Below are 14,401 nucleotides of genomic sequence, written 5' to 3' on the forward strand. Positions count from 1 at the left end.
GAAAAAACAGAAGAGCATGGGGGACTTCCATGTTCTATAATTATTTACTAATTTACTTTCTATATACTTCAGGTTGCTATCAGCAATCATTTTAAGGTTTCATTTGAGTTGCAGCAGACTTCACCAGTGATTTCCAGCAGCATTATATACTTCATCAAATGAGATGCAAAATATATATATACATACATACATATATATCACAGTAGCTCCTCATTTCTGCCAGGATCATCTTGCCATCATGCTTTACCAAATCACATGAACCATTATTTATTTATTTCTTCTTCTTCTTCTTCTTCTTCTTCTCAATCAGTCAGGTTTCAAGCCAAATATGGAGAGAAGCACAACCATTCCCCACTGATGTCCAAGAGGAAGAGGATACACACACACACACACACGGAAGAAGACATAAGACAACTCCTTCGAGAAAAACTCATGTCCCACGTTTCTCAGGACCTTTTTGTTCCTTCTATTCCTTGGAACATCCGAGTGTATCTTTCACACTTGCAATTATTGAGAACCTTTGAAATATTGTGCTACAAATCTATAAACTATAAGCGGTAGCAATTCACAGACATGAAATTATCTACCTTGATACTGTCTGAGGACACCTGAAGCAGTGATTCATTTATATATACAGCTGAATTTGATCAAGACACATATCCAGTTCCCAAATGGTTGTTGCTTGAGATGGTTCAGAATTGAGTATCTAATCTGTATCCCTTATCCTTCTATGATTGAACATTATACTGATAAGCATATTTCTTGTTAACTCTGAAGGCTTTTAGCCCCTGCAAAACCAATTCGGAATTAGCTTAATGAAGAACCCATAGGTTTCTTTATATTGCTGTCATTATGATGCCAACTTTATGGACTTAGTCACACTTGTAATGCCAGAGGAGGAAGTGTGCTGAAAGACAAATCAAGGACAAAACATAAAGCACCAATTTGGAACCTGAAAGGGTTCTAAAGAAATTAACACACAGATTAATCTCGGTGATCAAAGGAAGAAATGGTTCATGTGTTTTAGGACTTCGAGCAGCATGGAGAGCTGCAAAGAGCAATGGCAGAGTAGGAGAAACCACAGTAAACCCTTTAAGATCTCAACTATATGCTACATCTTCACGGAAGCTGCCACTAAAGATACACTACTCGGCTTACCTTGCTCACGCCTCTATTTCCAATCTTGAGCACTTGATGGAGCCCCTGGCGATGTCGATCTCGATCAGGTTATCCTCCTCGTAAATTTCTGACAAGAGCTCCATAATTCCATGTTGCCTGAACGCGGTCTCCGGCAACAACCCTCTCTTCATCTCCGGCTGTGATGGGATGAAGAGTCCATCTGACTCTCTTGGTGCAACACAATGACCATCCGATAGCGCGATCTCAATGAGGCCTTCATCATCTGACATCGAACATTCTGAGCTTTCCTTTGATCGAAAGCAATGGTTTGGCGATTCCGATTCGGTTCCAAGTGAATTGCATGGTGGACTTGAGACTAAAGAGTCGACGGATTGCTCGTCATCTTCTTCCTCTACCTCGAGGCCTGCAGATCCCGTTGATGGGTTTGTTGATCCGAGGAGCAGTCCGTCGACGTCGTAATTGCCTCCCTCTTCTGGGATGATTCTTTTCACTTCCAGTGTCTCGGGCGGTGGCATAATCTCTGAACCGAGCTCACTTCCCTGTGGCTTCTCCATTGTGTTGAACTTACAAAGCCGTTTGATCCTAGTAATGAAAAATGGAGACGTATATAGAATCGATGCTAACAAAGTAAACGATGTCGAAGGCGAAAAACTAGTGTGACAACTGAGATAGATGGAGAGGAGGGAGAGTGCAATGGCCATTCTTGTGAGCCTAACGAAACAAGGAGGGGCCATTGAATGATCGAAGATTTCTTCTATTCAAGAAAGACAGCAAAATCTGATGTCAGGTAGTAGAGAAGAAACCATATTCCTTCCTTTACACCAACATAGAACCACCCGCAACAAAGGAAGAAGAACAGAACACGCTGCTTCTTGTGACATGAACAAAAGGAGATCACAGGAGATGGAAGGAAGGAGGTAACACAGTAAAGAGGAATATATACCGAGAAGCCAGATGCAGAGAGATCTAAGCAAATGTGGGAAAGCTGGTCTTCTTTCTCTATTGAAGCAGCACTGAAATTTCTGGATGGCCCTTTCTCCTCTTCACATTTCCCACGGCTCCACTAGAAATGGATTGCCATCCTATTTTACTTCCCCCAACATCTGAGTCTTCTCCAACAACACCAGATGGGTGGTCCTGTTTCTTACTCTGATTCTCTTGGGAGGACCAAAGGTGGTGGTATCACTGTACAGGCTTTCAGCTCCAATGACTTCGAGAGCAGGGACGCCATGTGCAGGTTTTCAAGTAAGCGCATGTCGCTTTCCCTCCGAAGTTCCATTAGACAAATCCAAAGAGAAAGGAGTAGGAAAAGGAGCCATAAACTACATATGCTTTATAGAATTCTGCGACTCCATGGTGGCCCATCAACAAGGAAGAACCTCCTCCTGCTGCAGCTCTCTACAGCCTCATAAAGAAGACCACTTGACACTTGGTATCCTTTTCCTTCCTTGTCAAACTGAGATAAGATCAGTTTAGTATAAATGCTTGTGGTACGATTGAGCTATTCTTAATAGCTGCAAAATATCAGAGATTCGTATGCTTCCGTTCCTTAATGGTCTCTGTCTCCTGTTTATGATGCTCGGTCGGCTCAAATATTGCCTGTATTCTCGGACAATGAATCCTTAGAGTGCATGATTCAGATCCAACACAGTTGAATGTTGGAGATCCAGTCAATATAATCTGGTTCATTGTTTTCACATGATATTAGTCTCGAGAAATTCTTAGAAATCAGTCTCTCCAGCAATTCTTAATTTTACATTACCTCTTCTTTTTCCTGTTATTGTTTCCTGCAGATTGCCTGCAAACTTTGGAGCTATACATGTTTTGTTATATGTCTTATTTATGCAGTAAAATATATGATTTGACAAAGAATATTTTGTATTCATTGTGCACCAAATTTTGGAGATGTCTCATGTTCATGAACCATTTATACTGGATTCTCTTTTGTTCTCTGGTAGTGTGCTGTGAAGTGTCATGTCTATTGAGGGTTCATCAAGGGAGAGAAAGAGCAAGAAGGACTTGTTGGCGATTGGAAATGCGAGTATCGTATTATGAGGTCATGACTATGACATCCAATTAGAATTGAGACAGTGCCTCCTTCCCATCAGCAGGAAAGAAAAGGACTATGCCTTCCATGTCGGCCAGTTGCTAAGCTGAACATATGAAAAGGAGAGTCCTACGAACCCTAACTCTGTATGCAGGCCCTGCTAGCTAGCTTCTGTACCACTTCCATTTTAATATGCATGAGATCGCTTGGATTCATGGTTTTTGAGGACTGGGAAGGAGCTGTGCCTTGAGAGCACAAACAGTAGCACCAGCCATTGGTTCAAAGTCGGAGGGGACCAAGAGTTTTGGAGAATGTTTTGCAGCATTAACTAATGGGCATGGTGGCTGCCTCTTGCATGCCTAAAGAGGCACCTCAAATGTTTCCCTCAGAGTTGCAAGACTTCCATACCCAAACTTGAGCCATGCGAGTGGCTAAAACTCAGCCAGCCTCTGCATATTTGCCCTGGAATTGGGGCTCCTCCATTTGGAGGCGATGATGAGGAAATGACGCAAGAGAAAATGACACAAAGCAAAGCACAGCAACAGTCTTTTATTTGTTTTCTTTTTGAGTCAGAAGACACTGTGGAAGACGACCGAAACCAATCTCTCTGAGACTACTCGGATATCATGCAAATGATTCACAGCCAATGTGTTGCATCCAAAGTGAGATAAAGAGTTAGGCCTGCAACGATGGGGCTAATAATAATACTGTTTCGCTTCATGCTAATGGTAGGTGAGGTGGACTGTCATTAGATTGTGTAAGAACTTACACCCAATTGTTTTCTTAGATATCTACAGAACTTGCATGAAGTTTTGCTCGTATGCACGCATTGCTGTAAGGGAGATTGGCATAGGGACAACTAAATCACCTATTTCTGAATGCATACATACTCCACATAAAAGTTTGTGTATGTCCAGATTTCCTGGAGCAAAATAGATGCATCTCATCTTGAAGTCATTAGGAGTTCACAGTGAACAAGATTCTTCTGTGCACATCTCATGTTTAACAAGTGCCGTGAAAATTCAGGCCTGTTGGTTTAGAGAGAGGAGTATGGACTGCTATCCATCTCTTACAGTGCATTGCAATGTCTGCATACCAAAAAGGGAAGAGTGATCAGCCTGTTGTAGGATATCTATCACTCTTTCACTCTGACTGGACTGCTGTTTCAAGGACTTAGGTAGAGGATGGAGTTGTCAATGGCCAGCCATGGAAGAAGCAATTGTTACTGGCTTCAATGCTTCTTTCTGCTGAAAGTTGAGAACCAAGGTTCCTTTAAACAATTGTTATATATGTGTAGGTTTTGGCAAGTGATGCAGAACACAGAAAACTTAAGATGCCCAAGAAACATCCAGTTTTGTTTCATGTCTCTCTCCCTCACAGAGAAAAGCTAGTGGCTTAAAGTCAAGTGTGAGTTGGGTGTGGAAACTCGAGCATTATTTCTACCTGGATAGACATTGTTACCGACTGGATTAGAACTTACATTATGTTCAAGAAGACAAGTATCCTGTGGATCTAAATTGAGTTGGTCTTTGTCTATTTTGTGGTCCAATGTTTCCTCCATCCTCTTGAAAGCCACTCAACTGCACTACTACCATACTGGTAACATTGCTACAAAGTTGACATTTGCATGCACACTTTTATCATGTTATATATATATATATATATATATATATATATATATATATATATATATATATATATATATATATATATATGCCCCAAAAAAAACCTAATAAAGCAGGATTGGCAGTGACATGTATGACATTGTTCTTAGCCACCCTAGCAGATATCAACCTATTTTTGTAAAGATTAAACTCTTTTTCTTAAAAAATTATTTCTCACGAAACATTTCTCATTTTAAAATTTTCTAATAATGATTTTTTTTTTTAATCTATTACCTGGAATACCCTTTTTTATAGACCGATCGATAGGATGAATCAATCTAGTTATTTATACTATGTTATAAGATTTTTATTAATATTAAAAATAATTATAATATAATATTTTTTGTAAATATTAAACTCTTTTTCTTAAAAAAAATTTCTCACGAACCATTTCTCATTTTAATTTTTTTAATAATGATCAATTTTTTTGTCTATTATCTGGAATACCATTTTTTATAGCCCAATCGATAGCATGAATCAATCTAGTTATTTATACTATGTTATAAGATTTTTATTAATATTAAAAATATTATAATATAATATTTTTGTAAAGATTAAACTCTTTTTCTTAAAAAAATTTCTCAAGAAGCATTTCTCATTTTATTTTTTTTAATAATAATCATTTTTTTGTCTATTAATTGGAATACCATTTTTTATAGCCCGATTGATAGGATGAATCAATCTAATCATAATATTTTTATATTTTATTATAAGATTTTTATTAATATAAAAATATTATAATATAATATTTTTATATACATTTTAATAAAAAAAATTATATTTATAATATTTTTATAATGTATTATATTTTTTAATAATACTAGTAAATTTTCATTATCGTAATTCAACGTATTTTTCAACACGAATTATCATCACAAGCTATAGAATGTTAGTTAGGTTTCTTTTGGGGAAATCACAAACTTGTGGATCATTAGACTTAAAACTCATATAAAATGGACAATTGGGATGTGATTAGGAGGACAAATTAATTTCTACCTTAGTGTCTATTGGACTTCAGCAGACCAACAAATTGTAGCTCCCCATTCATCATGAAGATTCCCTTTTTGCTGTGGGATGCCAATGGCAGCTATTTCCCCATTGCCCGTTTCACACCTCTCACCCACCACCTCAGCCAACCCCTCTCTGTGAGAGAGAGGGATAGAGAGAGCTGTTCGTCGTCATCATCATTACCATCACCGTCTCCGTCTGCTCCCTTTGTGCCTGTGAACTGCTACAGCTTCACGGATTCATCCTCTCTCTCTCTCTCTCTCTCCTTCTTCCCAACCCGACCCCGACGAAGCCCCCTTCCCATTCCTCTCACGGTACCGATCGCGCTCCTTCGGTCGCCCCGTTTCTTTTCTTCGGTTCTTCTCGCCGCCGTAACCCTCCTCCTTTGCCCGCCGACCGTTCCGCCGCTTCTTTCCCTGCTTTCTTCCCTGCCTGAGACGAGTCCTGCCTTGGCTTGTCTTCGCCTTGCCTCTTCCCCAAGCTTTGGCCGGGGTCGGAAGGTGACCGCGCCTCTGGTGTGCTGGACTGTAGGATCATGGAGCGATTCTTGCTGAACCTAAACCCTTTTCGGTTCAAGCGGGTGATCCCGGCCCCGTTCCTCTGATAAAGGTGACGCCTTTGGGGTTCTCTTGTCCATTTGTCCCTCTTGTTCTTCGATTTTGGTGTTTCCCTCGCGAAAGACCTCCTCACCGAGCTTTTGGAACCGCAGTCCTCTTCTAGGGAAGACGATTTTTCTTTTTCTAGGGAAGTCGGCAACGTGAGATTTCCCAAGTTTTTGCCCCTATTTTGTTGGATTTTTCCCTTGTTCTGTGAAGCCCTAAGTTCTGTGATGGCCAAGCTTGGTGAACTTCCTGTGCATAGGTCATCTTTGCTGTTTGGAGTGCTACCTTGACTTGTGTTGGTAGTCGGATCCATGACGATGTCAGGAGATGGTCCTGATTTTGTGAAATGGAGCGAGCAGTTCATATCACAGGAGCGTGGGCGCCGGATTGTTCATTACTACCTTGAGGACGCTTCTGGAGACTCCCATCTAGCCGTCGTCGGCACCGAACGGAGTCTCCGGCACATGCTGTATGTCGTGTCAGAGAAGTTCTGCCAGGTTTACGGGTCCAACAAGTTAGGGTTGTCCTCCCTCAAATGGAGATCGAGAAGAGAGGTTGTAGATTGGCTTGCTTCGTTCCTTCCAGCCAAAGCCTGTGATTCACATATTTCGAGTACTACTCTTACTTTGTCATTGGAAGTTCATTTTTCATGATTATGTCTGTAGATGATGGGTTTTGTACAATCTACCATGTCTGCTTTCATCTTCTAGAATTTATTCATGGGCAGGAATATTGACTTATGACTGTTCCTTCAGTATATAGCTGTCTAGCCTGCATCGTAGGAGTGTGGATTTTGTTTTATTGCAATTTTTGTTTCTCGTATTGTATGACTGTTCCAGTGGTTTGTGAAGCTGATGCTCAAAACGCATAAAGATTGTTATTTGCTTTAAATTGTGTAATTGTAACACCCTTCAGTATTTAACTGATGGCTGATGATTTATGCTTTTCTTCTTTTATGTTATCAAAGATACAAGGATTCTTTCTTAGCGGAGAATAAAATGTAGATGGAACATGTTATTTTTGTTCGTAGTTTATTACAATAATTTTACACCTGAGGAATTGTGAAGTTAGCTGTCGAAAAATTGTTATATGCTGATTAGCGATAACCAGACATGATGGTGAAAATAATATTGTTAGATTATTTTTTGTTGTGCTAAAATATGGGCATGCGAAACATGATATATGCACAAATATCTTACACAAAGGTCTATTCTCAAGTATTGAACACTTTGCAACCAAAGTTTAATCGGCAGAAGGTTTAGTTCTGTATTTTGCATACATGATAACAATATGAAGGAAATCCTTCTGATAACTATTATCAATCTGATTATACTATCTTTTTTTTTGTCACTGTAAGTATCAATTAAATGTATTTTAAGGTTTTTCTTCTTTGATTTTTCTGGATAACTATACCCATGAAATCTTTCTGATAGGTTTGTGCAATTTGATTATGCCAGCTATATTGGTCAGAAACTGACTTTTAATAACTTGTGTCACACCAGAGTTGCCAAAATGCATGAAACATGATTTGGGTGTTGAGATGGAAATTAATAGATGTGGTGATACTGGAGACCACTTGGTTGAAAACATGGTAATTAGTTTCTTCTAAAAATTTTCTAGCAAGATTTGTGCTGTTTGATTTATTGTAAAGTATTGTTATTGTTCTATCTTAGGATGACAGCAACAGATCTGACATCATTTGGTCTGGTGCTTCCTGGACTTGTGGGAAGCAGCTCCGGCATTACCAAGCTTTTTGTCGAAATGGAACAACAGTGATTGTAAGCACAACATCACTACTTCCATGTTTCCATATGCATACCTTTATGGTTTGGTGTAAAATAATAATATTTGTTTGGTAGGTCCACTCTTTTGTCCTTGTGATGTCTGAGGAGGAAAATCGTTATCTTGCTTACTTGGAAGATATGTATGAGAATAAAAAAGGGGAAAAGAAGGTCAAAGTACGATGGTTTCATCAGAATCAGGAATTTGCTTGTGCGATACCTGCACCTGCTCCACATCCCAGTGAAGTTTTCATAACACCTTTCTCTCAGGTCATTAGTGCAGAATGTGTGGATGACATAGCTGCTGTTTTGACTCCTGAACATTATGAGAAATGCTTGGATTCCCTTTCATCTGCAGCAGGAGTTCGTTTATGCTTTCGGCAGTACATTAAAAATAAATTCAAACTCTTTGATCTAAGAACGTTGCGTGGTTATTTTAATCAAGCAATTCTTTCCCGCTTGGGTATTTGTGATGAGTCTGGAAAAGGAGAAGCGGAAATTGGCTACAGTCCGATCAAAGAACATGTTGGTCACAGGAGAACTCGATTTGTTAAGGTACAGGAGAAATTTCTGGCACAACATTTTGGGACTGAAATATCTGGCCTTTTAGGCCATATAACAACTTGCCAACCAGCTTATCAGAATTTGGAATATGATTTACTTGTGAGAAGGCCTCTGTCAATGAAGTTTGTTGGGCCTCATAATTGGCTTATGCCACCTTTTGAAGTCGGAGAGAAAATAGAGCTTCTTTGCCAGGATAGTGGTATCAGGGGCTGCTGGTTTAAGTGCACTGTTTTAAGATTATCACTTAAGAAGTTAAAAGTCCAGTATGACGATGTGCAAAATGTCGATGGGTATGGGAATTTGGAGGTATGAGCTTCTATCTGAGAAATCCTTCATATAAATCCAAGTAAATTATATTATCTTGCTTTTAATTAGAAATTATTTGTTATAGCTGTATCATTGTTCGTCATTATAATCAGTAATTGCATTTTAGAATTCAAAGGTAGATATAGTTCAACTTTATGTTGTAAGATCAATAAGTCTATGCTTTTTTTAGTTATGCTGGTTGATGAAACATTTTTTGGTCATCCAGCTGACATAGAAGGTTGGATTCAGCCTTGCTCTCATCCTTTTGCTAAGCAAGCACCATGTTGGAATTTGGTAGCTTCGATTATTGACCTAGATCTTGGAGGTCAGACTTGCAAAAGGAACAGAGGCATTGAGAATGGGTTCAATGGAATGTTCTTTCGATGTTTAAGTCAGAGTGTGCCTGATTTTGGGAACTTGTAGGTCAATTATTACATTGTAGGCAAAGGACAGTTTAGGGGGTGGTTCATTACTCTCCTCTTTGTGCATTTAGTTCCTTCCATAATTTCATTTTCTCAAAGAGGAGAATAAATGTGCCACCCCTTTAATATATTTGCTCCATTGTACAAAGGTCGATGACCCCATGTGGGTCGGTTAGTCATTGTCGAGGTATCAGAAAGATGGCTCATCAACAATGTGAGAGGAACTCATTCATGTTGTGAAACAGCATTAAGGATTGATTTTATTGAGGATGTGGCTCATTCATGCTGATGTTCAAATTCCTACCACCTTTTGTGCTCTGGTTAGCAGACAAAGTAGGCCTATGTGATCCTCATCACTAAAATGTCTTTAAGGAAACTATTTGTTTTTCTAACAAGAAGATTATGTTGCATGCATAACATATTAAGTAAAACAAATATTCGATTTTTGACACTTTGCTTTGCTGTTACATGTGTGTTGTTATGTTGTAGGAATGGGTTCCTGCCTTCAGAACAGCAGCTCCTGATAGATTGGGCATGAGATGCTCAGGCCGTCTAACAATTCGTCCATGTCCTAAATGTATTTATTTGCTTAACAACATTGATCTTAAAAAGGGAATGGCAGTGGATGTACAATGGAATGATGGCTGGTGGGAGGGAATTATTGTTGAGCTGGCAAACAGTAGAGATGATAATGTGCAAGTATACTTGCCAGGTACTTCCTCAATTCTTTGTATTGCTGTATTCCATGTTCTTGACTACTAATTTTGGTGTTTATGGTTTGATCTCTTGATGGAACCATGCATTTTTAAAAAAAATTCATATTGATAACACCTACAGATGATTTTTGGGATTATTCAATACGCGTCATTGGTTATATGGAAGAAAATTAGTCACAAGAAATTTTAGAGAAGGGGCAGTGACCAGGAAAATAATAGATGGTTGAATGGGCTGTTCGTTCCTCAAACTAGATAATTAGTTAATATTATGTATTTTTTAATGGATAGGAACTTCCTGTTTGCTACAACTTGTACCCTTGATTCATTCTGCATCCTTTTGCAAAGCTCATCTCAAGTGTTTTTTCAGTGCACATGCTCTGGAGCAATTTGTTATGTGAATATTCTTCCCAAGTGGTGCATCTGTATACAGAACCATGCTTGCTTCACAGAACCAATGATCCTACAAAACCCTTAATACTGTACTATCTGAATTGTTTACGTGAATAATTTAATCTATTGACATCTGAAATGGTACAGTGATCAATAGACTTTAATTACTGTTTGAAGGAAAATGAATATTAATATACAAATTAGGCACTCATTCTTGTTCAGTTTTTCACAGAATGGTATTTTAATTAAGCAGCAATGGACATCTAGAAGATTGAATATGTTTATGATGACATCAGGGCCTGCAATAGATTGTTCCGAAGAGACTAGAATCTTAAAAGCTTTCTGGTTTATGTCAAGTTCTTTAATAGGAAGACAACAAATGAAATATCGTTAACTAGAAGTGAAATTGCATATTGATGTTAAGTAATTGTTGGTTGAGTTATTAGATGATTTTCCTATTTACTAAGATTAATCATGCTTAACGCTTATAATTTTAGTTGAAGAATTTACCAAACAACATAATGTTTCAAGCTAAGTTTTCTTTTTATTTTTGTACAAACGAATGCTTTCATTTGAAAGTTCGGTTAAATGACTCCTTTTATTCTCTTTCTTGCTTTTTTTCGAATTTCCTGATGGAGCTGATCTTTATCATTTCATTTAAAATATTATTCGACTACATATGTAATCAGCATATACAAGTGGAAGCTCAAAAACATTGCTCAAAGGTGGATACTTCTGTTGGTCGATTGACTTAGATCTCAAGGGATGGATTTCTTTTAGCACTCAACAGGCTGCCGGCAAGTTATTCAACTGATGGCCATTTTTTATTCAAGCTTGTTACAAAAATGATGATCCTTTTAAAATTTTCGTAAAATCTGTCATTGGTATATTTAAAGGAATCAAAGAAAAGTGGAAAAAACTTATTCCAAGCTACTCATAATAGGAGTTAGGACTACTATCTGTCATACAAGATTGTTGTAGTAAGGAAATTTCTGCATTTTTGAGTAACAACTAGCTTCCCCTTATACTGCAGTTAATTTTTACAGTTTTTAGGCATCATTTTTCTTTCTTCACTAATGAATCAGATTCCAAGGTTAATGACTGTTATTTTCTAAATGTTTCTTATGATCTCACAGGTGAAGACATCTTCTTAATTTGCGAACTGAAAAGGCTAAGGATATCTAAAGATTGGGTGGGTGATCAATGGGTCGATATCAATGCTAAGCCTGATATCTTATCGGCAGCCTCTTCATTTAGCCCCCGAACAAAGCTTGCTTCCTGCTCTGTCATTATCAAGGGGGCAGAATCTGGCAGCTCAGTGATGTCAGATCAGGAATTCATCACTGCACAGCCTAATTTGGTTGAGGATAAGCAGGCAGAAGCTAGTTTGAGTTGTAGGAATTCTGTGCAACTTGACAATGAGAGTCAATCTAATCCAAGGAAGCGCCACAGGGAGGAAAATGCTCAGGATGGCTGTGGTGTTGGAACAGGTATTGGCGACGCCGAAAGTTAGCTTGGCATTTGTAGCTCCATCAAGGTTGGCTTTCAGGTTTTCTGTACATAGATATATAAGTAGTATATAGAATGATTTCCCGACTTTGGGGGCGGGGGTGGGCGACTTAACTTCAATTTGACTAGGCAGCCCCAGGGTGACTGACTGAAGACTCTGTTAGCTTTGTATCATCAATGTGACTCCTGGACATTGTCAATTAGCAGTTAGGTCAAAATCATATGAATCCAGCAGACAGCAGGTGCATTTTGAGCTCTGCTCAAACTTTGCTACTTGTCATGTCTTGGCTGCTTCATGAATAGTTTTATGGTGTCATGTATGATTTGGAACAGACTTAGGAATAGCGAGTTTGTTTCAATTTCAGTGAAAGCTTCCAAGTAGTTTGTTTCTCTTTTCTTTTCTTCTCCTCCTTTGAGTTAGAACAATGCACACTCTCTGATATCCTCCTGCTCCCATTGTTCTGTTAATATTGTTTGGCTCGTTCTTCAAGCTTATGTTATGGCATTAATCCAAGAAATGCTTGTTCTCTTGTCCCTATTGCTGTTTGTTCATTAGATTGCTGCTGTCTTAATGCTTTGTCGAATGCTTTCTTCCTGCAACCCTCATTGGTTAATTTGCTAAATTGAAAGTGTTGATGGTTTGAAGGCCCTTTTTTGTTGCACCCATCTGCCAACAAAATCTCGAGTGATTAGACTCGATACGGCCGTTCCCACCATTGGCTTTATCTGGTTATTCATGGAAACAGCAACAACCATGACTTTGCAGTGATCAGTAGTCGACAACACTTTTGCTTTGACTGATAACAACATTATGTTTTGCAATACAAACAATACTTAAGTACATTACTTTATGGAACATCTTTTGCAATGTATTTGGTCGTTTACGCGTGGATCGTGTACAAGCCCGGTTGCAAGTCGCAGCTTGTTTGCCAACCGATCGAACACAACGTGTTCTGGTTCTGTGTGCCTCACTTCCATTTCCTGTAGAATCGGTGGTCGCTCCACAGCAGCATCCGCTGCAATGGAATCCGAACCCCTCTCTCCTTCAGATGCAAATGCCTCGGCCTTATCTTCTTCTCCATGCTGAAGGCAAAGTACTGCGGGAACTTGTTCACCTCTTCCATCGACCTGCCCATCTCGCGCACCAGGTATTCGACCTTGGGCCTCAGGTTGTTCTCCACGCTGTAGCCAAAGATCGCTGGGCATCGGGCGCAGACCTTGGACGCTTCCTGGTGGGAGAGCCCCAATCCCTCCAAAAACCGGATCTTGGAAGCCAGCTTCTCGACGGGGGTGTTGAGGAGGTGGGCGTTGAGATTGGTCGGCGAGCTGAGGCTTCTGAGGCCGAGCTCCTGAAGGAAGAGAAGCGTCGGCCGGAGGCGGTAGTCGACGCTGGCCATCAGGAGGTCAGGGCACCGGAGGATGAGGTCCCGAGCCTGGTCGGGGTCAGCGGAGAGCTCGGCGACGAGGAAGGCGAAAACGGGGGCGAGGGTGCGGTTAACGTCGGCGGAGGAGAAAATTGTGGGGCTGGCGGAGGAGAGCCGGGGAAAGTGGCGGTCGGAGAAGCCCTTGGACTTGAGGAATTCGACGACGGCGAGGGTCCAGGCGATGGACTCGGGGGAGGTGGCGGTGATGCCGAGGGATTTAAGGTATCGCAGGTTCTGGCGGCGGGAGGTCCGGAAGCGGATGACGAGGGGAGGCGACGGAGAAGAGACTGAGGGTGGTTTGTGATTGCGGTGCGGGATTTGACTCGAAGAAAGGATTGGAAGACGGATAGAACAAAGTGCGATGGGCATAGTTCGTGTGTGCGGTTATCCCCGGAAACTTTTGATGCAGAAATGTGTTTTTATAGAGTGGAAATATAAGTTTCTTCGAAATTCTGAATTATAGATATGAAAACTGAAAATAAATATTTATAAAATTCCATTTAGTAGGAAAAGTAATGTATATAGAAATAAAGAGTGTGCTCTTTAAATGCGATGATGAAATCTAAAAAGAGCTTCCATTGCCGGGATTTGAACCCGGGTCGCCTGGGTGAAAGCCAGGTATCCTAACCGGACTAGACGACAATGGAATTGGTAATAGAGTGACTGATTTATAATTTAAGTGCGATGATGAACTACTGATATGATATTATTTTAATTATAAAGATATATTATAAATTTAATTAGATTCTGATTATAATTATTAATTAATAATATAATTATAATAAGATTATTTAAAAATAATCGAAGATATTTTTTTATGTTATAAAT

General features: G+C 39.5%; 2 protein-coding genes and 1 non-coding gene across 5 annotated transcripts; 1 reads left to right on the plus strand and 2 right to left on the minus strand.

Moving 5' to 3' along the window:
• The first annotated feature begins 5,922 nt into the window (after positions 1-5,922).
• On the plus strand, positions 5,923-12,513 carry LOC135600672 (uncharacterized). Of its 3 annotated transcripts, XM_065094151.1 has the most exons (8): positions 5,923-6,468; positions 6,721-7,073; positions 7,964-8,052; positions 8,135-8,239; positions 8,321-9,112; positions 10,024-10,246; positions 11,330-11,437; positions 11,777-12,513. In XM_065094151.1, the coding sequence occupies exons 2-8, from the start codon at positions 6,773-6,775 to the stop codon at positions 12,151-12,153; spliced, it is 1,995 nt and encodes a 664-aa protein (XP_064950223.1). In that variant the 5' UTR covers positions 5,923-6,468; positions 6,721-6,772; the 3' UTR covers positions 12,154-12,513. The 3 variants fall into 3 exon arrangements, with proteins under 3 accessions (XP_064950223.1, XP_064950226.1, XP_064950225.1); XM_065094154.1 differs by lacking the exon at positions 11,330-11,437 and having other exon boundaries at positions 5,926-6,468; XM_065094153.1 differs by lacking the exon at positions 11,330-11,437 and having other exon boundaries at positions 5,926-7,073.
• A 409-nt stretch (positions 12,514-12,922) lies between these two features.
• On the minus strand, positions 12,923-14,022 carry LOC135600708 (transcription termination factor MTEF1, chloroplastic-like). The gene has a single exon (XM_065094155.1). The coding sequence runs from the start codon at positions 13,940-13,942 to the stop codon at positions 13,118-13,120; it is 825 nt and encodes a 274-aa protein (XP_064950227.1). The 5' UTR covers positions 13,943-14,022; the 3' UTR covers positions 12,923-13,117.
• A 124-nt stretch (positions 14,023-14,146) lies between these two features.
• Positions 14,147-14,220, minus strand: TRNAE-UUC (transfer RNA glutamic acid (anticodon UUC)). Its single transcript has one exon. It is a non-coding gene; the product is annotated as a tRNA-Glu (tRNA).
• Positions 14,221-14,401: the final 181 nt, after the last annotated feature.

This window comes from Musa acuminata, chromosome BXJ1-2 (genome assembly GCF_036884655.1).
Source record: "Musa acuminata AAA Group cultivar baxijiao chromosome BXJ1-2, Cavendish_Baxijiao_AAA, whole genome shotgun sequence".
Taxonomy (NCBI): domain Eukaryota; kingdom Viridiplantae; phylum Streptophyta; class Magnoliopsida; order Zingiberales; family Musaceae; genus Musa; species Musa acuminata.